General features: G+C 36.9%; 1 protein-coding gene and 1 long non-coding RNA gene across 5 annotated transcripts in view; one reads left to right on the plus strand and one right to left on the minus strand.

The window, feature by feature from the left end:
• The window catches only part of LOC128208029 (ral GTPase-activating protein subunit beta-like), a 39,390-nt gene that overhangs the window by 18,907 nt on the left and 1,374 nt on the right, over nt 1–19,109 (plus strand). For 3 of the 4 annotated variants that reach the window (XM_052911312.1, XM_052911311.1, XM_052911313.1), the window contains 15 exons: nt 1,116–1,217; nt 2,177–2,272; nt 4,877–5,244; nt 6,224–6,292; nt 9,241–9,351; nt 9,941–10,118; nt 10,772–10,866; nt 12,479–12,606; nt 12,935–13,190; nt 14,981–15,154; nt 15,616–15,754; nt 16,536–16,679; nt 17,199–17,429; nt 17,660–17,816; nt 18,736–18,852. In XM_052911312.1, coding sequence (XP_052767272.1) covers nt 1,116–1,217; nt 2,177–2,272; nt 4,877–5,244; nt 6,224–6,292; nt 9,241–9,351; nt 9,941–10,118; nt 10,772–10,866; nt 12,479–12,606; nt 12,935–13,190; nt 14,981–15,154; nt 15,616–15,754; nt 16,536–16,679; nt 17,199–17,429; nt 17,660–17,816; nt 18,736–18,852 — 2,365 coding nt within the window. The remainder of the gene's footprint in view (nt 1–1,115; nt 1,218–2,176; nt 2,273–4,876; nt 5,245–6,223; nt 6,293–9,240; nt 9,352–9,940; nt 10,119–10,771; nt 10,867–12,478; nt 12,607–12,934; nt 13,191–14,980; nt 15,155–15,615; nt 15,755–16,535; nt 16,680–17,198; nt 17,430–17,659; nt 17,817–18,735; nt 18,853–19,109) is intronic. The other variant, XM_052911314.1, reaches the window with a different exon arrangement.
• Nucleotides 14,799–18,965, minus strand: LOC128208030 (uncharacterized). The gene is made up of 3 exons (XR_008256818.1): nt 18,742–18,965; nt 15,593–15,722; nt 14,799–14,916 (listed from the first exon to the last, which is right to left on the minus strand). It is a non-coding gene; the product is annotated as an uncharacterized LOC128208030 (long non-coding RNA).

Raw genomic sequence — 19,109 nt, forward strand, 5'->3', positions numbered from 1 at the left:
AGCTCAAGTTCCTACAAGAACATACCATATATTTTGCTTTTTATTCTGCTAGATTCAGGTGTAGAACTTGTCAATATATTTTCAGGTTTCCATACATGCCATAGCCCCCGGCGGGGGAAATAACCCCCAGAATTTCGATCCATCCCCGAATTAAAAAAAAGAAAAAAAAGAAGAAAAAAAAAAGTAAAGAAACAACTCCGCAAGGGTGAAATGACTGTTTAAAAAAGGTTTGATAAATGCCAAAAAGAAACCTTAACAACAAGTGATCATTACTATTTTGGAAAAGAAAGAAATTAATAATTTTCATTCCATTCTCTTGGTGTCTGAACCTCATCATAGCTGATAGTATAAAGCAGAATTTTTTAAAAGACTTTGGAGGAAGTTAAATTTTATTTAGAGTATTACAGTATGACATGACAGTGTATCATAAATATATGATAAAATCATGACATAAAATAATTCTGTATAATGAAAAAGTTAGAGGTTTTCATAGCAAAATATATGTGAATACATTTTTTCGTACTTTTTCTAAAAATACGTTGAAATTTCGCCAAATTAAACCTGCTAAAAAATCCCCCTGAATACTACCAAAATCCCCCTGAATTTTCAGCCTTTCTGAACAAATCCCCCTGAATGGTCTTAAGAAAATATGGCATGTATGGGTTTCTTCTGCAGGTCTTACATGTATGTTACGGGTTCAGTATATGTTATTGCTCCATGTAAGGAGGCACAGCAGACAACAGTCCAATTACTGCAGAAAGAGAGGCAGATAATTGTTTAAACTATCAGAAGGAGCAGAAAACAGATCAAGCTCTCGATGCTAATAGTTCCTATCTTGTGTCCTTCCCAGGTGTTCAGATGTTTCAGGATAAACATCTACTCCTTTGTCAGAAGGCAGAGTCGACAAAGGTCCAACCTCAATTGGATGAGCAGTGGTAGATGACCATGTCCAGATAATTTATTGTTTTTCCTCATCGTGTTCAGGATTTAGCCCTATGTTGGGAGACAGAGCAGTCAATAGTTCAAACACCTTCTGAACGAGCAAACAACAGACTGTCATACTGATATATTCAATAAAAGAACTGATCTGAAAACAGTCTTGTTTCCTCTTCCAGGTGGCTTGATGCTGCTGGTCCAGGATATGGCCCTGTGTGAGGAGGCAGAGCAGACAACAGTTCAGCCCCCACAGGACGATACAGATCATACCGTCCATGCAGGTTCAGTGACTTCGTTTTGTCTGTTACATAGTTCTTTTTTTTAAATAAATACTCATATTTGCATGAAGATATTTGTATGTAATAGCTTGCTAAATGTATTATTATGTTTAGTTGACATTATTATGTTCAGTTGATTTAGGATGTTCAGTTAACTTGAGTTTTAAAAACCAAGAAAATCTCTTCACAAATTTATATTACAAATTAGATATGGAATAATATTTAATTGAAATACTTGAAGCATATAATTTGAAAGAGTGGAGCAAAAGCTGATTCATATAAGTTACATTCCGGTATAATAAATTCACACCCTAGCATTTTGTTTCATACCCCTTCCATCAACATTTTACAGAGGATATTTCAGGGTCACCAAACATCAGTTGGTCGGTCGGATGGTCAGTTTATCTTCTGCTGAAAGTTTGTTGAGCGAACTACTTTTTTTAGTTGTATTGTTCGGAAGCTAGGTACAAATGATCATTACGAGTGTCCAAGTGCCGAACTTATTCTCTTTCAGTCACAGCCAGGTTGTTTAAGAGTTATGGCCCTTTAGCAAATTGTTCACTTCATATCCTTATGATGTTTAATTGAGCAAACTTATTCAATAATTTATGAGGGATTGTTCTGAGACTTAGTACAGATGGTCACCACAGGATGCACAAGAGCCTGACATTTTTGTCATCAGTCTCAGCAAAGTTGTTCAAGAGTTACCCCTCTGAGTTTTGGCTGAAGTTTAACACATACAGCTTTATTGAAGTATGTGGACCAGACTACTTTGGGATCATTCTTATACTTTGTACACATGATCAGTGATTGATCACCATCAGGATTGAGAATTATCAGGTGCTATAATTCCTGTAGATATTTCTATCTGCCTCAATCAATAGATAACATTCTGTGTAAAGGCAGTGTGTGGGGGTAGCCATCACTTCTGTGATAGCTCTAGTGACAATTTGTTATTCCAGACGTGAGTGAAGAAAGCATAGCCAGTAATATATCCACAGACTCCAGCTACACTGAGTCCTCCTACCATAGACTACACACCACCTCTCATGATAATGGTATGATATTATAATAAGCTCAACTATTTGAAGAATAAGGAGGCTTTACTACTTGCCCCAGCATAGGCGTCCTGGTTAAGTTTTAGGGCAAGTTGGCATTTTCACTTGTTAATCCTATACCCTTCATTCAATTCACTTAATACTTCACACAGTTGTTCAGGACCATCACACAATGAGGTTTAATAACTCCATATTGTCCTAAAAACAAATTTTGTGTGTGCCTTAAAAATATCTTTGATTGGCCCTTGATTAACTTAGGGGCTTAGGTTAAAGAATTAGAGCACATTGTGTCTTGTTAAAGTTTTTTGGCAATCTAGAAATTTCACGAATTACTTCTAAACCCTTCATTCAATCAACTTAAAGCATCACACAGTTGTTAACCGCCATCGCTCAATGAGGTAACATATTTCCATATTATTCCAAATATACAAATTATGGCTTTTGATCCATTTAAAACGTTTGGTTTTAAGATTTTGGGCAACTTTGAGTTTTAACTCAGATCTCAAATACAGTAGCCATTGCATAATCTAGGTTACATAACTCCATATTAACCCTAAATACAAATTATGGACCTTGGTTGACTTTTTTACAGGGTCTTTTTTATATTTTAACCAGATTTTCACAAAGTGAAGGACAGGAGGGCCACTTTAAACTCACCTGTATGGTATTGAATAATTTAAGTAAGGTTTGACATAAAGTGACCAAACTTTGTATTTAGGAAGAGTTCATGGAGACCTTTCATTGGCTTATGTTTGGGGCCCCAGGGGTCAAGGTCAACGTCACTGTTACTAAAAATAGAAAAAGAGTTGTTACTGAATAACTTTAGTTATGGTTTACATATTGTGACCAAACTTGGAATGTAGGAAGAGTTTTATGAAGGACTTCCTTGGGATTGCATTTGGGGGCCCCTTGGGTCAAGTTCACCATTACTTAAAATAGAAAATAAGTAATTAAAAATGAATTTCACAATGAAGGCTGAAGTTCTTCTGTCAATCATTGAAAACCTGGTTTTGTCAGATGGCTGCATTTCTTGTTTACTTTTTAATTTTACTTTTTTTATTGCTTTTGCCAGGTTTATATTACCTAATTATTTTTTAGCTCTACTGGCCTAAGGCCAGCAGAGCTTATGCGATGGTAATGTGTACGTAGTATGTGCATCTGTGCGTCCGTGTGTTCGTGCGTCTGTAAACAATTGCTTGTGAACACGATACAGTCTTCAGTTTTGATTGTATCTCGATGAAACTTGTACAGTATCTAGATATCCATTAGAGCTCGGTTCCTTTCGAAAACCAGCCAGATCCGCCCATAAATGCCTAGATTATGGGCCATGAAAGTTTTAAAGAAATGCTTTCTATTTTTAGCCAGGTCTGCATGAGCGAATTCTATTTTTAGCCAAGTTTACATGTACATGTAAATTCAAGTCTAGAGTTAAGGGAGACAATTTGCAAGTCTAGGATTTTGAGATTGCTTCTGCAGTTGATTTTGTGAATTACTCTGCCTTGTTCATGTTGAAAGCCCAAAGGCCATTTTTTAGCTTTAAGTTCTGTAGTTTGCGCATTCATCTTAACAAAATTGGTTGTGAATGTTTAAGTTATGCACCTGGTGTCATTACTGGCCACACCCAGGGTTCACAGGTTTGGTAAACATAAATCTGGAAGGGTTTGAAAATCTTTTTGTGTTTTCGTGCATCCATCTCAGCACAATTGATTGTGAATGTTTGTTCAAATTGATCAATGTTGTCCTAGGATGCCCTTGACTTTGACCTTTTGACCAACTTTTTTTTAACTTTTAAAACTACAGAAATTTTTACTACGAGTACAGTTTTGAAAGCATTTTTTTTTTTGTCAGATGACTTTTACTTGGCAAATATTAAAATAGTTCATGCAACTAATCTGCTTACAATACTTTCTGGGCTCAGATGTTGAACTTGCTACGTTTTCAGGTAACCCAAACACAAAACATAAAGTATATGTCTGTTGCCTTTTACCCATACATACATGCTCTGGATTGATATGACCACAAAAGCCATGCCAGTAGAGCATGGGCCCTTTTGGGCCTCTTGTTTTATTTCAAAAAGCTGCGTATAGTCGAGTGTGCTGTCCCACGACAGCTCTTGTTTTATTATACTAGTAGAGTGTAGCCAGTAATGTGTCTTCATGTTCCAGCTACACGGAGTCTTCTTACTAAACACCACCTCCAATGATAATGATATGAAATTATATTACTGGTCATTGAGAAATGACGTCACTCGAGAGTGTTGTTTGTTTGTAATAAAGATAAAGAAAATATGAAAAAATGCTGGCAATGATATTCTGACTACATAAGTAATATATGCTTTCTATTGACATAATAGTGTGATGTGAGATGCATTTTGAATTGAACACCTCAAATAAAAAAGCTAGAAAGTGTATGAGATGTGTCATGAGGACATTTACGGAGGATGTTAAGCATGTACTGCCATTTTGAAGTTTGCCTAGTTAGGCCATTGTTACAAAATTATGTGTAACAAAACGACCACATGTATATTGTGTATTTAAAGAAAATCTTCTGTTTGACTCATTTAACAACAGTGATACACCATTGACCCTACTGTTTGTGTTTCAGACTCAGCCTATGGACTGTTTGGACACGCAACATCATTAGTCTGCACTCGTCTGATGGCTTCATGGAGGGCTGAACTCAGCACCGCCATCGCTGCAATGGAACTACTCTCTGGGCTCGCGAAAGTAAAAATATCGCCGCCAAACCTTCTCATGTGCAAACGCACGGTGAAATGGATCTGCGACTTCATAGTAAACCAGTGTTCGCGACCTACTCTGTACCACTCACGAGATCTTCACTCGATGATCGTTGCGGCGTTTAAGTGTCTGACACTTTGGCTGGTGGAACATAGTCGTCTGCTGTATGATAAGGAGTGTCTACATAATGTACTGGAAGTCGTGGAACTGGGTATCTCCGGCTCCAAATCCCAGGTATATTATGTAATTTTACTATGTAAAAAAAGTCCAGGATTTCTGGCCAGTGATATTGACCAATGTGAATATGGATCATCTCAGGTGAAAAACTAGGACACTAGGTCAAATTTGAAGCCACAATTCTGTGTGAAATGTTCTTATTACATTAACAAATTCATCAGTTTTCATCCAGTCATGAAGAAATTCTGACAGAATAGTTCTCAGCATACGATGTAGGACCAGCATAAATAAGAGTCATCTCAGGTCAAATGAAGAAAAGTTTGTGTTTATAAATTCAACAGTGTTTGTCACATCTTCAGGAAGCTTGGTCATTATAATTATCAACATGATATTTAAAATCCAGTGGGAATACCAGTCATCTCAACTCAATTTTTACTCAAAAATAAATTATTTTGGAATTCATGTTTCAGTTAAAAAATGTGGCATGTCTAAACACACTTTATATTTCTTTTGAATTACAGCACCTCAAACCGTTTCTTACGCCTTACTATGATACACATTGCTTAAAATCTTGGTTGTTTTATGTTTTTTCATTTTTCTTTAATAGTGGTTATTTCACAATGTTTTAATAGCACAATTTATTTCTGTTCATTGAAAATGTGTGCCTTTAAAAATATCTTTGTTTTAAGTAGGGATCATGGAATTAGACTTTTGGGATTGAAAAGTGTTGGATGAAAGTTATTACTAAAAATGGTAAAATGTAAATTAAAGTGGTTTTGATAAAATCTTAAGCTTGAAAACTAAAGTTATCACTAAAATTTATGACTTGAATATTCAAGAAGGTCTGGAAATCTTTGGCTTGAATATAGTTATAAATTTATGGCTTGAATATGAAAGTAATTACTGACATCTATAATGACTTGAATATTAAAGTTATAAATCTATGGTTTGAAAGTTATTACTGAAATCTTTGGCTTGTTTATTAGCGTTATTACTGAAATCTGTGGCTTGAATATCTAAGTGGTTTTGGTTTCAGAAAAAGAGTTCTGACACTGAACTTGTGTCTCTCCGGCTAGAAAAAGATGCTAAGTCTGTTTACATGCAGGTATCTTCCCAGACATGAGTGAATAGACTTGCTACTCTCTTTACGTAGAAATTCTTTACATTTTAGTTGTGGTTCTGTCACTTCTCATGTGAAAATTGTATCAATTCTGTAGATCGCTTTTATTATGTCTCACCCATTCATGGGGAGACATATTGTTTTTGTCTTGTCCCTCCTTGGATCATGGAACTTCAAACTTGGTATGCAGCTTGGTCATGACCAGTAGATGACCCCTTGAGATCAATAGATCAAAGATCGTAAATTGCAGTGACCTCCAGGTGAAAAACTGGTTTCAACTCAATAACTGAAGAACATTTGAGCCCAGGGACATCGTACTTGGTATGTGAGCTGGTCATAACTAGTAGATAACCCCTATTGTTTTTAAGTATGTCAAGGGTCAAGGTCGCAATGACCTTCAGGTGAAAACAATATGTTGGGGGTGACCTTAAGCTGAAAAATGGTTTCCACTCAATAACTAAGAAACGCTTACACCCAGAAACTTCATACTTGGTATGCCAGTTAGTCATGACCACTACATAACCCCTATAGGTTTTGAGATAAGTAGGTCAAAGGTCAAGGTACGGTAGGTAGACCTTAAAGTGAAAAAATGGTTTCCACTCATTAACAAAAGAACAATTGGGCCAAGCTAGGAACTTCATACTTGGTATCCAAGTTGGTCATGATTTGAAGATGACCTCTGATATTGAGATCACTGATCTTATGCAGTAGATATTTACTATTGTAAATAGGTGAATAGGCCAAACTTCAAGGTCACTTTTGGTTGGTCTCCAGTCCAAAAGTACAAAGTTCATGTCCATCATTGATTATTCTCAGTTACGACCACACAACCGGGAAGACAAGCGCTTTTTCATAAAAGCAAGTTTTTTGAGCATTTAATATCTGCTAATTTTTTAGATTCTATTATGTAACAATTAGGAAGATTTGATAAACGAAATATCACCTACAACTCATACAGAAGTGATTCAAATTAGCCTGCTCTTACTTTAAATATTCTCATCAAAGAAGAAGAGTCAAAACACAGAAATCATTGAAAGAGTATGTTATACATTTACAAAACAATCAACAATGCCTTTTAATACGAACAGTTTTTAATAGGAGCAATCAACTAGATAAATGATTCCTGAAGATGCCATTAAAGATATAATGTTTAACAAGCAGTCAGTATTTAATTAAAGAGAGTAGAAAGTAATCCATTTTTATGCACAGTAATTAAAAATATATATATCTATGATTGTCTATGCATAGCTTGGCCGAATGTTTGTTTTTTATATCAGTGCTTTTAAAGGCATGGAAATATGTTCATGTTCATAAATGTAATGTCAGTGTTCTTGTAGTACTAGAATGATGGTGGCATGCAACAACATTGAAATAACTCAAAAGGCATTCATCAACAAGTTAACATGAAACTTGGGACAGGTTGAGTACCACTTATGTGCTCCATTTACTTTAGAATCACCTGATTGGAAATAGCGCTATCTGGTTTAAAATAGAATAAGTTAACCAACAACGAAAAGAACTGGAAAGTTTAGCTTTGTCCCCAGACTACTTGGTTTTTACAGTTCATTTAAGATGCAGATTGTCTATTAAAAACAGCACGTTTTGTGGGGCAGCCAAATTCCAGTCTCTGGTATACCTAGGTGGCTCTCTATGCTAATTTACTGTTTAATAGGATTCGATCCTTAAGCGCTTGATAGTAAAAAGCATAAGCAATAAAGCAATGCACTGTGGCGTTCATGTGTTAACAACAATAATTTCATTTTGCACAAAAATGGAGGCTAGCTTGTTTGTCTTAGATCTGTATTATGACTTAGTGCATCAATGTAGCATTTTGAAAATCATTGTTCCAGTTATATTTGTGATCTGCATCAAACACAAGTGTTATGTTGCAAACATTTTAAAGTATTTTTTTATACAGTGCTAAAGTTGATGGGTATTTGTCTGTTCATAAATTCTATATCATTGGTTTAATGGTTTTGAATATTTAAATTACAACTGCAGACAGAGAGAAAGACAGAATTGTTTATTTGTCCGAAATTGAATAGTCTCTTTACAAATAAAATGAATTTTTATGGACAACATGGCCATTGTAACTTTTTTTTTGCTTTTATTAACCTTTTGGCATAAGGCAGTATGTACTTAAGTTAAATGGCCAGCATGCATGTCTGAACTGATGAATATTTCATTTAATATCAGTCAATGAAATTTCAGTCGTCAATTTCGTTGAAGGTTTTCTTAATGAATTAATCAGAATCTGTCTTGCGATCCCATTGGTGTGGAGACATCAGTGTTAACATTGTTCATCAAGAGTTCATGTTTTATAGCTGGATTTGAATCTTGTTGTTGCTTGACCAATTGACTTCCTTAGACATATTTTAATCTCATTCTTTTGACATTATGCAAGTAATAGATGACTTAACTCTTTTTGCAGTTATTAGAATTGCATGGAAAATCTGACATAGACAGTCACTAATCTTTGCACAGGCAATATGACATGATTTTGGTAGATGTGTGTTACACTTTTGTTTTATTTACCCTTGCACGCTAATATTTCTTTTCAGAGCTATTAAAGACATCAATTTGAGAATATGAATGACATCATTTATGCAGAAATATTTTTTCAGACCTCTCAGTTGTATTATTTGGTTTCTTATTTATTATTTTAATTTTAACTTTTATTTCTCTCACTTAATCCTAAAGAGATGCAACTTACCTTAAAAGACTCCAACAAACCCTATTTCATGCATCTCTTTCACCAAGCTCCATTTATGATTTTAATTTTAAATTTAAATTTCTCTTTAACATTGCACGACCAATAATGTAATGCATTGGAGTGTTTTTGAGATTCATACCTCTGCCCTATTATATTAAATAAGCCCAAATATTGTGCCCTACTATCTCAGTTCATAATTCAGTTCATATTGTTTACTCAGAACAAGGCCAGCGACCCACCGAAATTCAAGGGTGATAAGGTCTTCCAGCCAGCTTCCATGAGGGTCAAGGACGCTGCAGAGGCTGTACTGACATGCATTGTTGACCAAGTGGTAAACTGTTTGTTATACCTACTTATTTTTTAGAAAACTTACGTGATATAAGTCTCTACCCTATTGTTTAATTGCAGTCAAGTTGAGGCTGTACTCCCATGCATCAATGATCCAGCAGTAATGCAATTTTATGTTTTATTGAGTTTGAGATTGAAATGTGTTCTTCTTATTTTATTTCTTCTCTTTTTTGAAGAAGAAAAGTTGTGCTATTGTGATAGTGTTGTCGTCAGGCAAAATCTTTAACCTTGGCCCCAACTAAAAGAAACGTTCTTCAAACCAAACTTTGAACACATTTTGCCAGACACAATGCACACATGTATAGCAAGGTGCATTGCTGGATTTAACTGGGTTTAATGATTATTGAGTTGTGCCCCTTGTTTGGCTGAGAAGCTAAAGCAGATAAACATGCGCTCTGCAGAACTCTCTGTGTGCCTCCGTTGAGCAAGGACCAGAATGTTGTACTGTTTTATTTTACAGACATGTGTTCATAAGTGCAAATATTAATATATCAAAACAATAATATAATTAAATCCAAGGGCCAGGGGCTCCGCTAGTTGGGCCCACGTTTATGAACTTGTATTTCTTCCAGGGAGCATTCCCGCCTCCATGTGGCCCAGAGTCATTATTCTCTCTGTTAGATGAGAAGTCCTTACTGAAATATGCCAAGGGCACGGGGCTACCCGAGCAGGGTTCACCTTTCAGGTATTTTGTGCTGGACAACTCCATCATCGTGGGATTGCTGGAACAGCCACTCGGCAACTATGAGGGTCAGTTGATTTACTTAAATAATTATCTAGGAGTTTGATTTTGACAAAAAAGACAAAGCTTTTGGAATCTTATTTGAGTTAAATTTTGTGTCACTTGTGAGGCATGGAAGGCACAAGTATTCCCTTGTCGGTGGCGGTGTCCACTGTGTGACACTTATGTTTCCAATCATTTACTGTGAAGTGACATTTTTGCAGTCTATAAACAGGGTATGTACATTAGTCATTGTCAGTAGATGATTTTTGGATCAGTAGGTCAAGGTCAAGGTGACCAGGTATGGACAGGCGATAAATTCTAGTCTTGGTAAAAAAATATGTTTGACCGTAAAGAAAGGCTTTGATGATTTGAAGTGATCAAATTAATGACTTTTATTAAGAGGCTCACATCAATACCTCTAGACAACTCATCTTGATCTTTTAAAAACAACGTATATGTGAGGGTTGGTAATCTACTGGTTTTCTTTTGTTTTGTAGAATTTTCATCTTTTGTATTAAAAAATTATTGAAATTTTCAAAGGAATATGCTTTTATACAAAAGCATGTTGGCCATATCAGGAATGACAATTTTATAACTCTTATGTGTTATTATGATAGTTCAAACTGTTACTTAATAATAATTATGTCTATGGCTCCTATTTATGTTATTTACATACCAGATCCCCTACCCACTGTGACGGCCCTTATTCGAGGTCCATTTGGCCGCCATGCCTGGACCATGCAGTTGCGTCACTCACCCAGACTGCCTAACAAGGTACCTATGAAAACACTTCAACTTTTAATATTTGTTCAACCCTTTTCATATTGATATGCCTTTTTTCTCCTTTATTTATAGCCTCATAGATACGCCTTTTTACTCCTTTATTTATAGCCTTATGGATACGCCTTTTTACTCCTATGTCTGTAGCCTCATAGATACGCCTTTTTACTCCTTTATTTATAGCCTTATGGATACGCCTTTTTACTCCTATGTCTGTAGCCTCATAGATACGCCTTTTTACTCCTTTATTTATAGCCTTATGGATACGCCTTTTTACTCCTATGTCTGTAGCCTCATAGATACGCCTTTTTACTCCTTTATTTATAGCCTTATGGATACGCCTTTTACTCCTATGTCTGTAGCCTCATAGATACGCCTTTTTACTCCTTTATTTATAGCCTTATGGATACGCCTTTTACTCCTATGTCTGTAGCCTCATAGATATGCCTTTTTACTTGTATCTCCATAGCCTCATAAATAAGCCTTCCTACTCCTCTATCCTTATATTATGTATGCAAAACTTTGTACAGAGTTGCTCATGAACAATGTAGCAACTAACCACTTTATTTTTAGCTTGACTATTCAAAATAGAAGGGAGGGCTTTACTACTTGCCCCAGCATAGGCGTCTGGTTAAAGTTTTAAGGCAATTTGGTGTTTTCACTTATAACTCCAATACCCTTACTTCAATTCACTTAATACTTCACTCAGTTGTTCAGGGCCATCTCTGAATGAGGTTAGATAACTCCATATTATCATTTATACATATTATTATGGCCCCTGATTGACTATGGAACTTAGGTTAAAGTTTTAGGGCAGGTTGGGATATTTATTAATAACTTATATATCCTTCATTCAAATGACTTGATACTTCACACTGTTGTTCAGGACCATCACACAATGAGGTTACATAACTCCATATTATCCTTTATACAAGTTATGGCCCCTGATTGACTTATAAAACTTAGGTAAAAGTTTTTGAGCAGCTTAAAGTTTCAGGGCAAGTTGGGTCTTTTACTTATAACACCAATACCCTTCATGCAATTCACTTAATACTTCACACAGTTGTTCGGGACTATCACATAATGAGGTAACATAACTCCATATTATCCTTAATACAAGTTTTGGCCCCTGATTGACTAGGAACAAAGGTTAAATTTTAGGGCAGGTTAAAGTGTTAGAGCAAGTTGGGACAGTATAGTGACCAAACTTGGTATATAGGAAGAGTTTATAGAGACCTTTCATTAGATTGCTTTTGACACCCCTAGGATCAAGGTTAAGGTCAAAGTTAATATTTATCGAAACATGTTAAGTATTGAAAAACTTATGTAATGGTTGACATAGTGTGACCAAACTTAGTATATAGGACAAGTTTATGGAGATCTTTCATTGGATTGCCTTTTGGCCCCCTAGGGTCAAGGTCACTGTTACTAAAAATAGATTACAGGTTGGTACTAAATAACTTTATTTATGGTTGACATACTGTGACCAAACTTGATATGTAGGAAGAGTTTATGGAAGACTTCCATGGGATTGTGTTTGGGGCCCCAAGGATCAAGGATGCCCCATGTCCATGGACAATGAGGCAACTCACCTTTGTTATTTCAGTTATCATCATCTAAAAGCCTGCTGGCAGACCCAGGACGGCCAGTGCCAATGGACAATCTAGGAGTGAAACATGGTGTTAAACACAAGCACTTCCCTGACAGTGTAGACAAGGTCCCACACACCCTAGCGTATGTATCAGATGTTTTATTCTTAAACAAATAATTAAGTAATGACTATGTTGAAATAAACATTGTTTCCATACCAAGGATATAGAATGGCAGTAATGGATACACTTCACATTTTGTACTGTTTTAAAACTGACTTTATTTTAATTAATTTAATTTTATTTCAATTGCTATGCACCAGGAATGGTAAATGGTTCTTAATCACATGGTCATAGCAAATTTGAAAAACTATTCATATGTTGGTTGCTCAAAAGCTCTACAGAGGTTATGTTACATGTTTATCATTGCATAAAATAAATCTTACCTTTATATTTATCATTACATATTTCAGGGACAAAAGTATACCAAGTCTGGACACATTGGTCACAGACGTGAAAACCCAGTCAGAGCTGGACAAGCTAAAACGCCAGATTGAGCACCAGACACAGTTTGAGACGAACATAAGTCGTCGTAGTCAGTTGGAGGCATCACGTAGGCCATTCCCAAACCCGGCTACAGAGTGTAAAGCCCCGAAACTGTGCCAGGAGTTTCAGACGGCTCGACTGTTCCTGTCACATTATGGATTCTTGTCTCTAGAGGCCCTAAGGGTACTTACTATTTATTGTTATTTGTGTTAGTGCCAGTTAAAATGTTAATATATACATTCATCGTAAGTTATTTAGTTGTATGTATGAAAATACAATCAAATTGTAAATTGTAGTTGGTGGTAATACAATAATTTACAGCTGCTATAACATTATTCTATTCATAAATTTCAAAACAGATTTCATTTTTTGTATGGAAAGTGTTATGCTTTTATTTACATGTTGCAAATCATTTAATGTCCCTTTGTCTGAAATGGTTAATTTATGACATACTGATTATCATCCAATTTTAGTTATATTTAGTGACATAGGTACATATTGTAACAAGTAACCAGTCTATAAGGGAAGTCCCTTTTTAGTGCCTTTTGAAACCCATTAATAGCAAATGATGTTTCAAAAAATAAACAATACATATTGTGTAAGCTTTGGTTTATACTAAATTATTATTGCTCGCTTGTGAAGACAGCTGAAAGCTGGTATGAAACCAAATCCTAGGCAGGACTAGTACTTTGTCTTTATTGAGAGGCAATGAGAAAGTACATGTGGTGGGGCTTGAACTCGCAACCTCTTGGGTGAGAGGCGGACCCCTTTACCACTAGACCATTCTGACCTTAGTGGGGCTTGACTCACAACCTCCTAGGTGAGAGGCAGACACCTTTACCACTTAATCATTCCGACCCTGGTGGGGCTTGAACTCACAACCTCTTGGGTGAGAAGCAGACACCTTTACCACTAGACCATTCTCACCCTAGTAGGGCTTGAACTCACAACCTCTTGGGTGAGAGGCAGACACCTTTACCACTAGACCATTCTCACCCTGGTGGGACTTGAACTCACAACCTCTTGGGTGAGAGGCAGACACCTTTACCACTAGACCATTCTCACCATGGTGGGGCTTGAACTCACAACCTCTTGGGTGAGAGGCAGACACCTTTACCACTAGACCATTCTGACCCTGGTGGGGCTTGAACTCACAACCTCTTAGGTGAGAGGCAGACACCTTTACCACTAGACCATTCTGACCCTGGTGGGGCTTGAACTCACAACCTCTTGGGTGAGAGGCAGACACCTTTACCACTAGACCATTCTCACCCTGGTGGGGCTTGAACTCACAACCTCTTGGGTGAGAGGCAGACACCTTTACCACTAGACCATTCTCACCCTAATGGGACTTGAACTCACAACCTCTTGGGTGAGAGGCAGACACCTTTACCACTAGACCATTCTCACCCTGGTGGGGCTTGAACTCACAACCTCTTGGGTGAGAGGCAGACACCTTTACCACTAGACCATTCTCACCCTGGTGGGGCTTGTACTCACAACCTCTTGGGTGAGAGGCAGACACCTTTACCACTAGACCATTCTCACCCTAGTGGGGCTTGAACTCACAACCTCTTGGGTGAGAGGCAGACACCTTTACCACTAGACCATTCTCACCCTGGTGGGGCTTGAACTCACAACCTCTTGAGTGAGAGGCAGACACCTTTACCACTAGACCATTCTCACCCCTTTAGTGTATGCTTTAAAGCTGATGGTTATTTTCAATGTCTGTGGGATTACTGGAGGTAATTAAAAACTGCCCCCACTTGAACAATAAACAAACACAGTACATAATATACATGTTTAATCATGCAACTCCATGAGCTGAATGTCCCTCCAGGCAAGTGATGTTAATCACAAGTAACAGGGGCTGTTTTCAGAGGTAGAACAACTGGACATGGTCCCCATTCTGGAAAGCGACACAGTGCATATGTTAAACAGTTATCTTACACATTTCGTTATACATTTTCCAGGAGCCCAGTAACAGCAGTGTTCCCCCAGCGCTGTTGATGCTTGACACAAGCAACACAGGGCTATTTGCAGAGGTAGAACAGCTGGACATGGTCCCTTGTAGGGACAGCGATACTGTGCACGTGTTCTACGTGAAGGCTGGACAGAAAATGCCGCAGGACATTGTGGCTAATGTGGTGGGTGATATAGAGATGATTGTGACTAAATATTTAGTGCTAGATTATTTTTTATCATTGATATTTAGGAAATATCCTTCTTTCAAAATTCCTCTGTACTGTGTGCAACAATTATGAATGAACGTTCACTCAAGAATTATTTCTTCAATAATTGTATTGTCTGTCATCAAGAAAATAATGAAACCTCTGAAAAGTTTTTCAAATATAGTACCATAACTATTTTATTAATAAAACATACATTTCCTAATTGCTTAGAGTACATACTTATTAGTCTGGAAAAATTAAATGAAAAGCATTTTTGAAATGTTTGTTTTTTAAACATTGTGAGAAAAATAATAACTCTTGATACTATATTTAATAAACAGGTGAACATTGTCTCGTTCTACGTTCATAATCTCAGTATTACATTATTTGTAAAATTTAACTTGACCTTGTTACCTATTTGACCTTTATCCCTACAGTCCTCTCGTAAGAGTGTACAGCCCCAGTTCCTACAGTTTCTACACTCCCTTGGCTGGCCTGTAGACATTGGAAAACATGCAGGCTGGACCGGTCATGTGGCTTCCAGCTGGAAAATCATGGACCAGGATGATGTCTCAGGTCAGTAAATAATAAAACATACATGCATATCCCATACATTTGTCTTGAGTAGTCACCGTAGATGGAAAAAAATCAAGAAAAATGACTGACAGGGTAGAAGAGTGATTGATTGGTGACACCTAGTGTTTAACTAGGCTGGCATTATATCCTGGGTTGCTTTTGCTTTCCCCTCATACAATGTGATGATAATCCCCTCTTGTTTCTGACAGATCAAGAATATCTTTGGAGGAGGGGAGGCAGTCAATATGACAGTAGATTGCAGTTGCTCAATTAGGAATATTTCATGTCTTAGGTTGCATTTGTCATTGTTTTTTGTGAATAAATGTGATGATAAATTGTGTGTTTATTTATTCCCACAGATACAGATTATTAACATCTTTATATAAAGGAAAGGTGCTTTACTTGGCCAATCAATATTCTGTCTAAGATCATGTTCGTCAGCACCTCAACAAAAAAGTGTGATCCTTGTTTATATTCTGACAGTTGAGGATTACTCTCAGAATTCTCAGGATACAGTGTATATGAAGGTAGACAGCAGGTGCTGTACTGGGCCAACATTATGTCTGAGGTTGTTCCTGATGAACCCTCTATAGATAATTATGATACAATATTCCTTGTTTGTATTTCCCACAGATGAAGATTATCCTAGGGGGACAGGGGGCAGTGTATATGATGGTAGACAGCAGGTGCTGTACTGGGCCAACGTTATGTCTGAGGTTGTTCCTGATGAACCCTCTATAGATAATTATGATACAATATTCCTTGTTTGTATTTCCCACAGATGAAGATTATCCTAGGGGGACAGGGGGCAGTGTATATGATGGTAGACAGCAAGTGCTCTATTGGGCTGACGTTATGTCTGAGGTTGCTTTTGTCGTCCCTTCTACTGAAACTTACAACAGATATTTGGCCGATCCACAGGGAGGTAAGCCTCATGTTTTTATGCCCCGATGCTGGGGTTATTGAAATTGCACCATCTGTATGTCAATCCAGTTTTTCATGACCTAACCCCAAAGTTCAAGGGCACTCATGGAGTTTAATCAATATGGAATGCTGCTCAGAGTATAGGAAGTAGTGTCCAGGCGCATAAACTATGTCATGCAGCAAGAGAATTTAAAATGAATTGGCACATGTGTTCAGTACTTAAAAAAAAGTGTCACATGTGCCCCTACCTAGTTAAAGGTCTCACAGGTTAATCATTGAGGAATTCTGCATATATGCACATTAATTATTGTTTGTTCATGTTCAGGCTGTAACTTTGTCAGACAGGGAGATATTTTAGATTTCTGTGCACAGGTTTACAGTACAAAGAATTAGTTTTGATTATAAAAAATTTCACTTCATAAATAATATTATTTATTGCCCCAGGATTAACTTAATAAATTGTTTTTACTTTTTTCTTATTTCTCTAAATTAGGAAGTCACTAATGTTTGCATGTTCCAGACAAGTCTCCGCAGTTCAATAAGCGTGGCGCCTCAGGCTCTGTTACTCTGACCAAGCCCCGATCATTGACCCTGGAATCACTGGACAAACTGCGCCCAGATCGGGAATCAACGGGTGAGGGACCCTTGATGCGATCCCGTAGAGGACGGCAGCCCCTAATGGTCGGACCTGACACAAAAGTGTTTGTTGTCTGGCTGGAGAGCTTTGAAGATCATGAGAACTTTCCGATTGGTAAGCGGTAAAATGATAAAAGTCCTTTGGTTTTATTGACAAGAGCTTCCTGGACCAGTAAAATCTGGAGTCTGGTTTGTAACAAAAATTAAATTTTCTTCAAATCATCTTTATACTGTTTACATAGTGAGATTTTATCCTTTTGTTGGTTAAGATTATTTTTAGCCTATGCCATTTCATAAATGTATTTCAGTGATCATTTTGATTTTTAAAATGTTGTATTGATGCAGGTGATTTGCTGGGTGCCACATGTACCGGCCTGGACCACTACACAACGTCTAGCTCTGTGGCGTTACCACGGCAACCGGAGAAGGATGTGTTCATAATCTTTATCCACGCTCTGCAGAATGGGCTATTCAGAATACATCTACATGGGCAGACGGGAAAGTAAGTAGCATCTAGTTGCATGTTAGATTATTTTTTAGATGCTTTTGGACTTTTTGAGCTTTGGCCCTGGTGAGAGGCTAGGTCATGTTATGTTGTTTTGCATTGCACACAGGCTCGATGTAACCTTGTTTGTTACCCCTATTTTTTTTTTCTCGTCTTTTCTCGAAAAGTTGAGGTTCATACTGTCCTAGACTTGGTGTCAGTTTGTCCACAATGAAACTTAGTGCACTTGATGATAAAGACAATACACACATGTACAGCGAGGCTCATAACTCTATATAAGTTAAAGCTGCACTCTCACAGATTATGCTTTTTGACAACTTTTTTATTTTTTGTCTTGGAACGAGCCAATTTTGTGAAAATCCATGGAAACCAGTTATATAAGACTGCCGACAAAAAATTAGATCGCAGATTTTTTTTATAGTTAAGTTAAAAAATTGATGTTTTTTGCATTTTTTTTAAACTGTTAGTAAGGGTTTAAGCCCTAAAACATTCATTTATGAAGGGAAATATGAAATTCTGCAGACTGATCTTTTGTTGGCAATCTTTTATCATTGGTTTGCAGATATTTTCGCAAAAAATTGCTCTTTCTAAGACAAAAAATAAAAATAGTATATCTGAGAGTGCAGCTTTAACCCCTTTTTAGGGTGAAAAAAAGAGACAAGCATTGATGTTCGTTTCTCCGCGCTCTTGTTTAAATTAGCACCAGAGAACTGCACTGATACAATGGACTTGTGTTGAAAATCCCTTCTCGACAATCAATAAATGTTTGAATGCTGAATTCTGTTAATAACACAATAAATGATTAGTTTCGTCCTATTATATAAAGTTTAAATCTCAGGGTGTCCAAAAATGAATGAAATATGATGATCATTTGTTAAATAACTAAATGTGCTCACATAGTTTGATATACTTTCAGGCTTACCATGGCAATTCCCCTGGTAAACGGAATGGTGGTGAGCAGGCGTTGTCTTGGTAACCTGGTGCGACAGACGGCAATCAACATTTGCAAGAGAAAAAGGCTAGAGAGTGAACTGTAAGTTGCAGGTTTTTTGCACGAAAATAGTTCCTGTTTGATAATGGTAAATATTTCAGTAAGTGAAATAAACAGGTGAAATAAAAATACGAAAATCACACAGTATCTTGTTTGGTTCTTAGGATTGAGGAAAGGATATTTTATTCTGTACATTGTCTTGGTGTTTATGACTTATTATACTTATGTCAAATCCACCGCGCTTACCAGACATTGAGTTACCCTTTAGTGTATCAAACATTGAAGCTTATATAGACTTA

The sequence above is a fragment of the Mya arenaria genome, chromosome 11 (genome assembly GCF_026914265.1).
Source record: "Mya arenaria isolate MELC-2E11 chromosome 11, ASM2691426v1".
Taxonomy (NCBI): Eukaryota; Metazoa; Mollusca; class Bivalvia; order Myida; family Myidae; genus Mya; species Mya arenaria.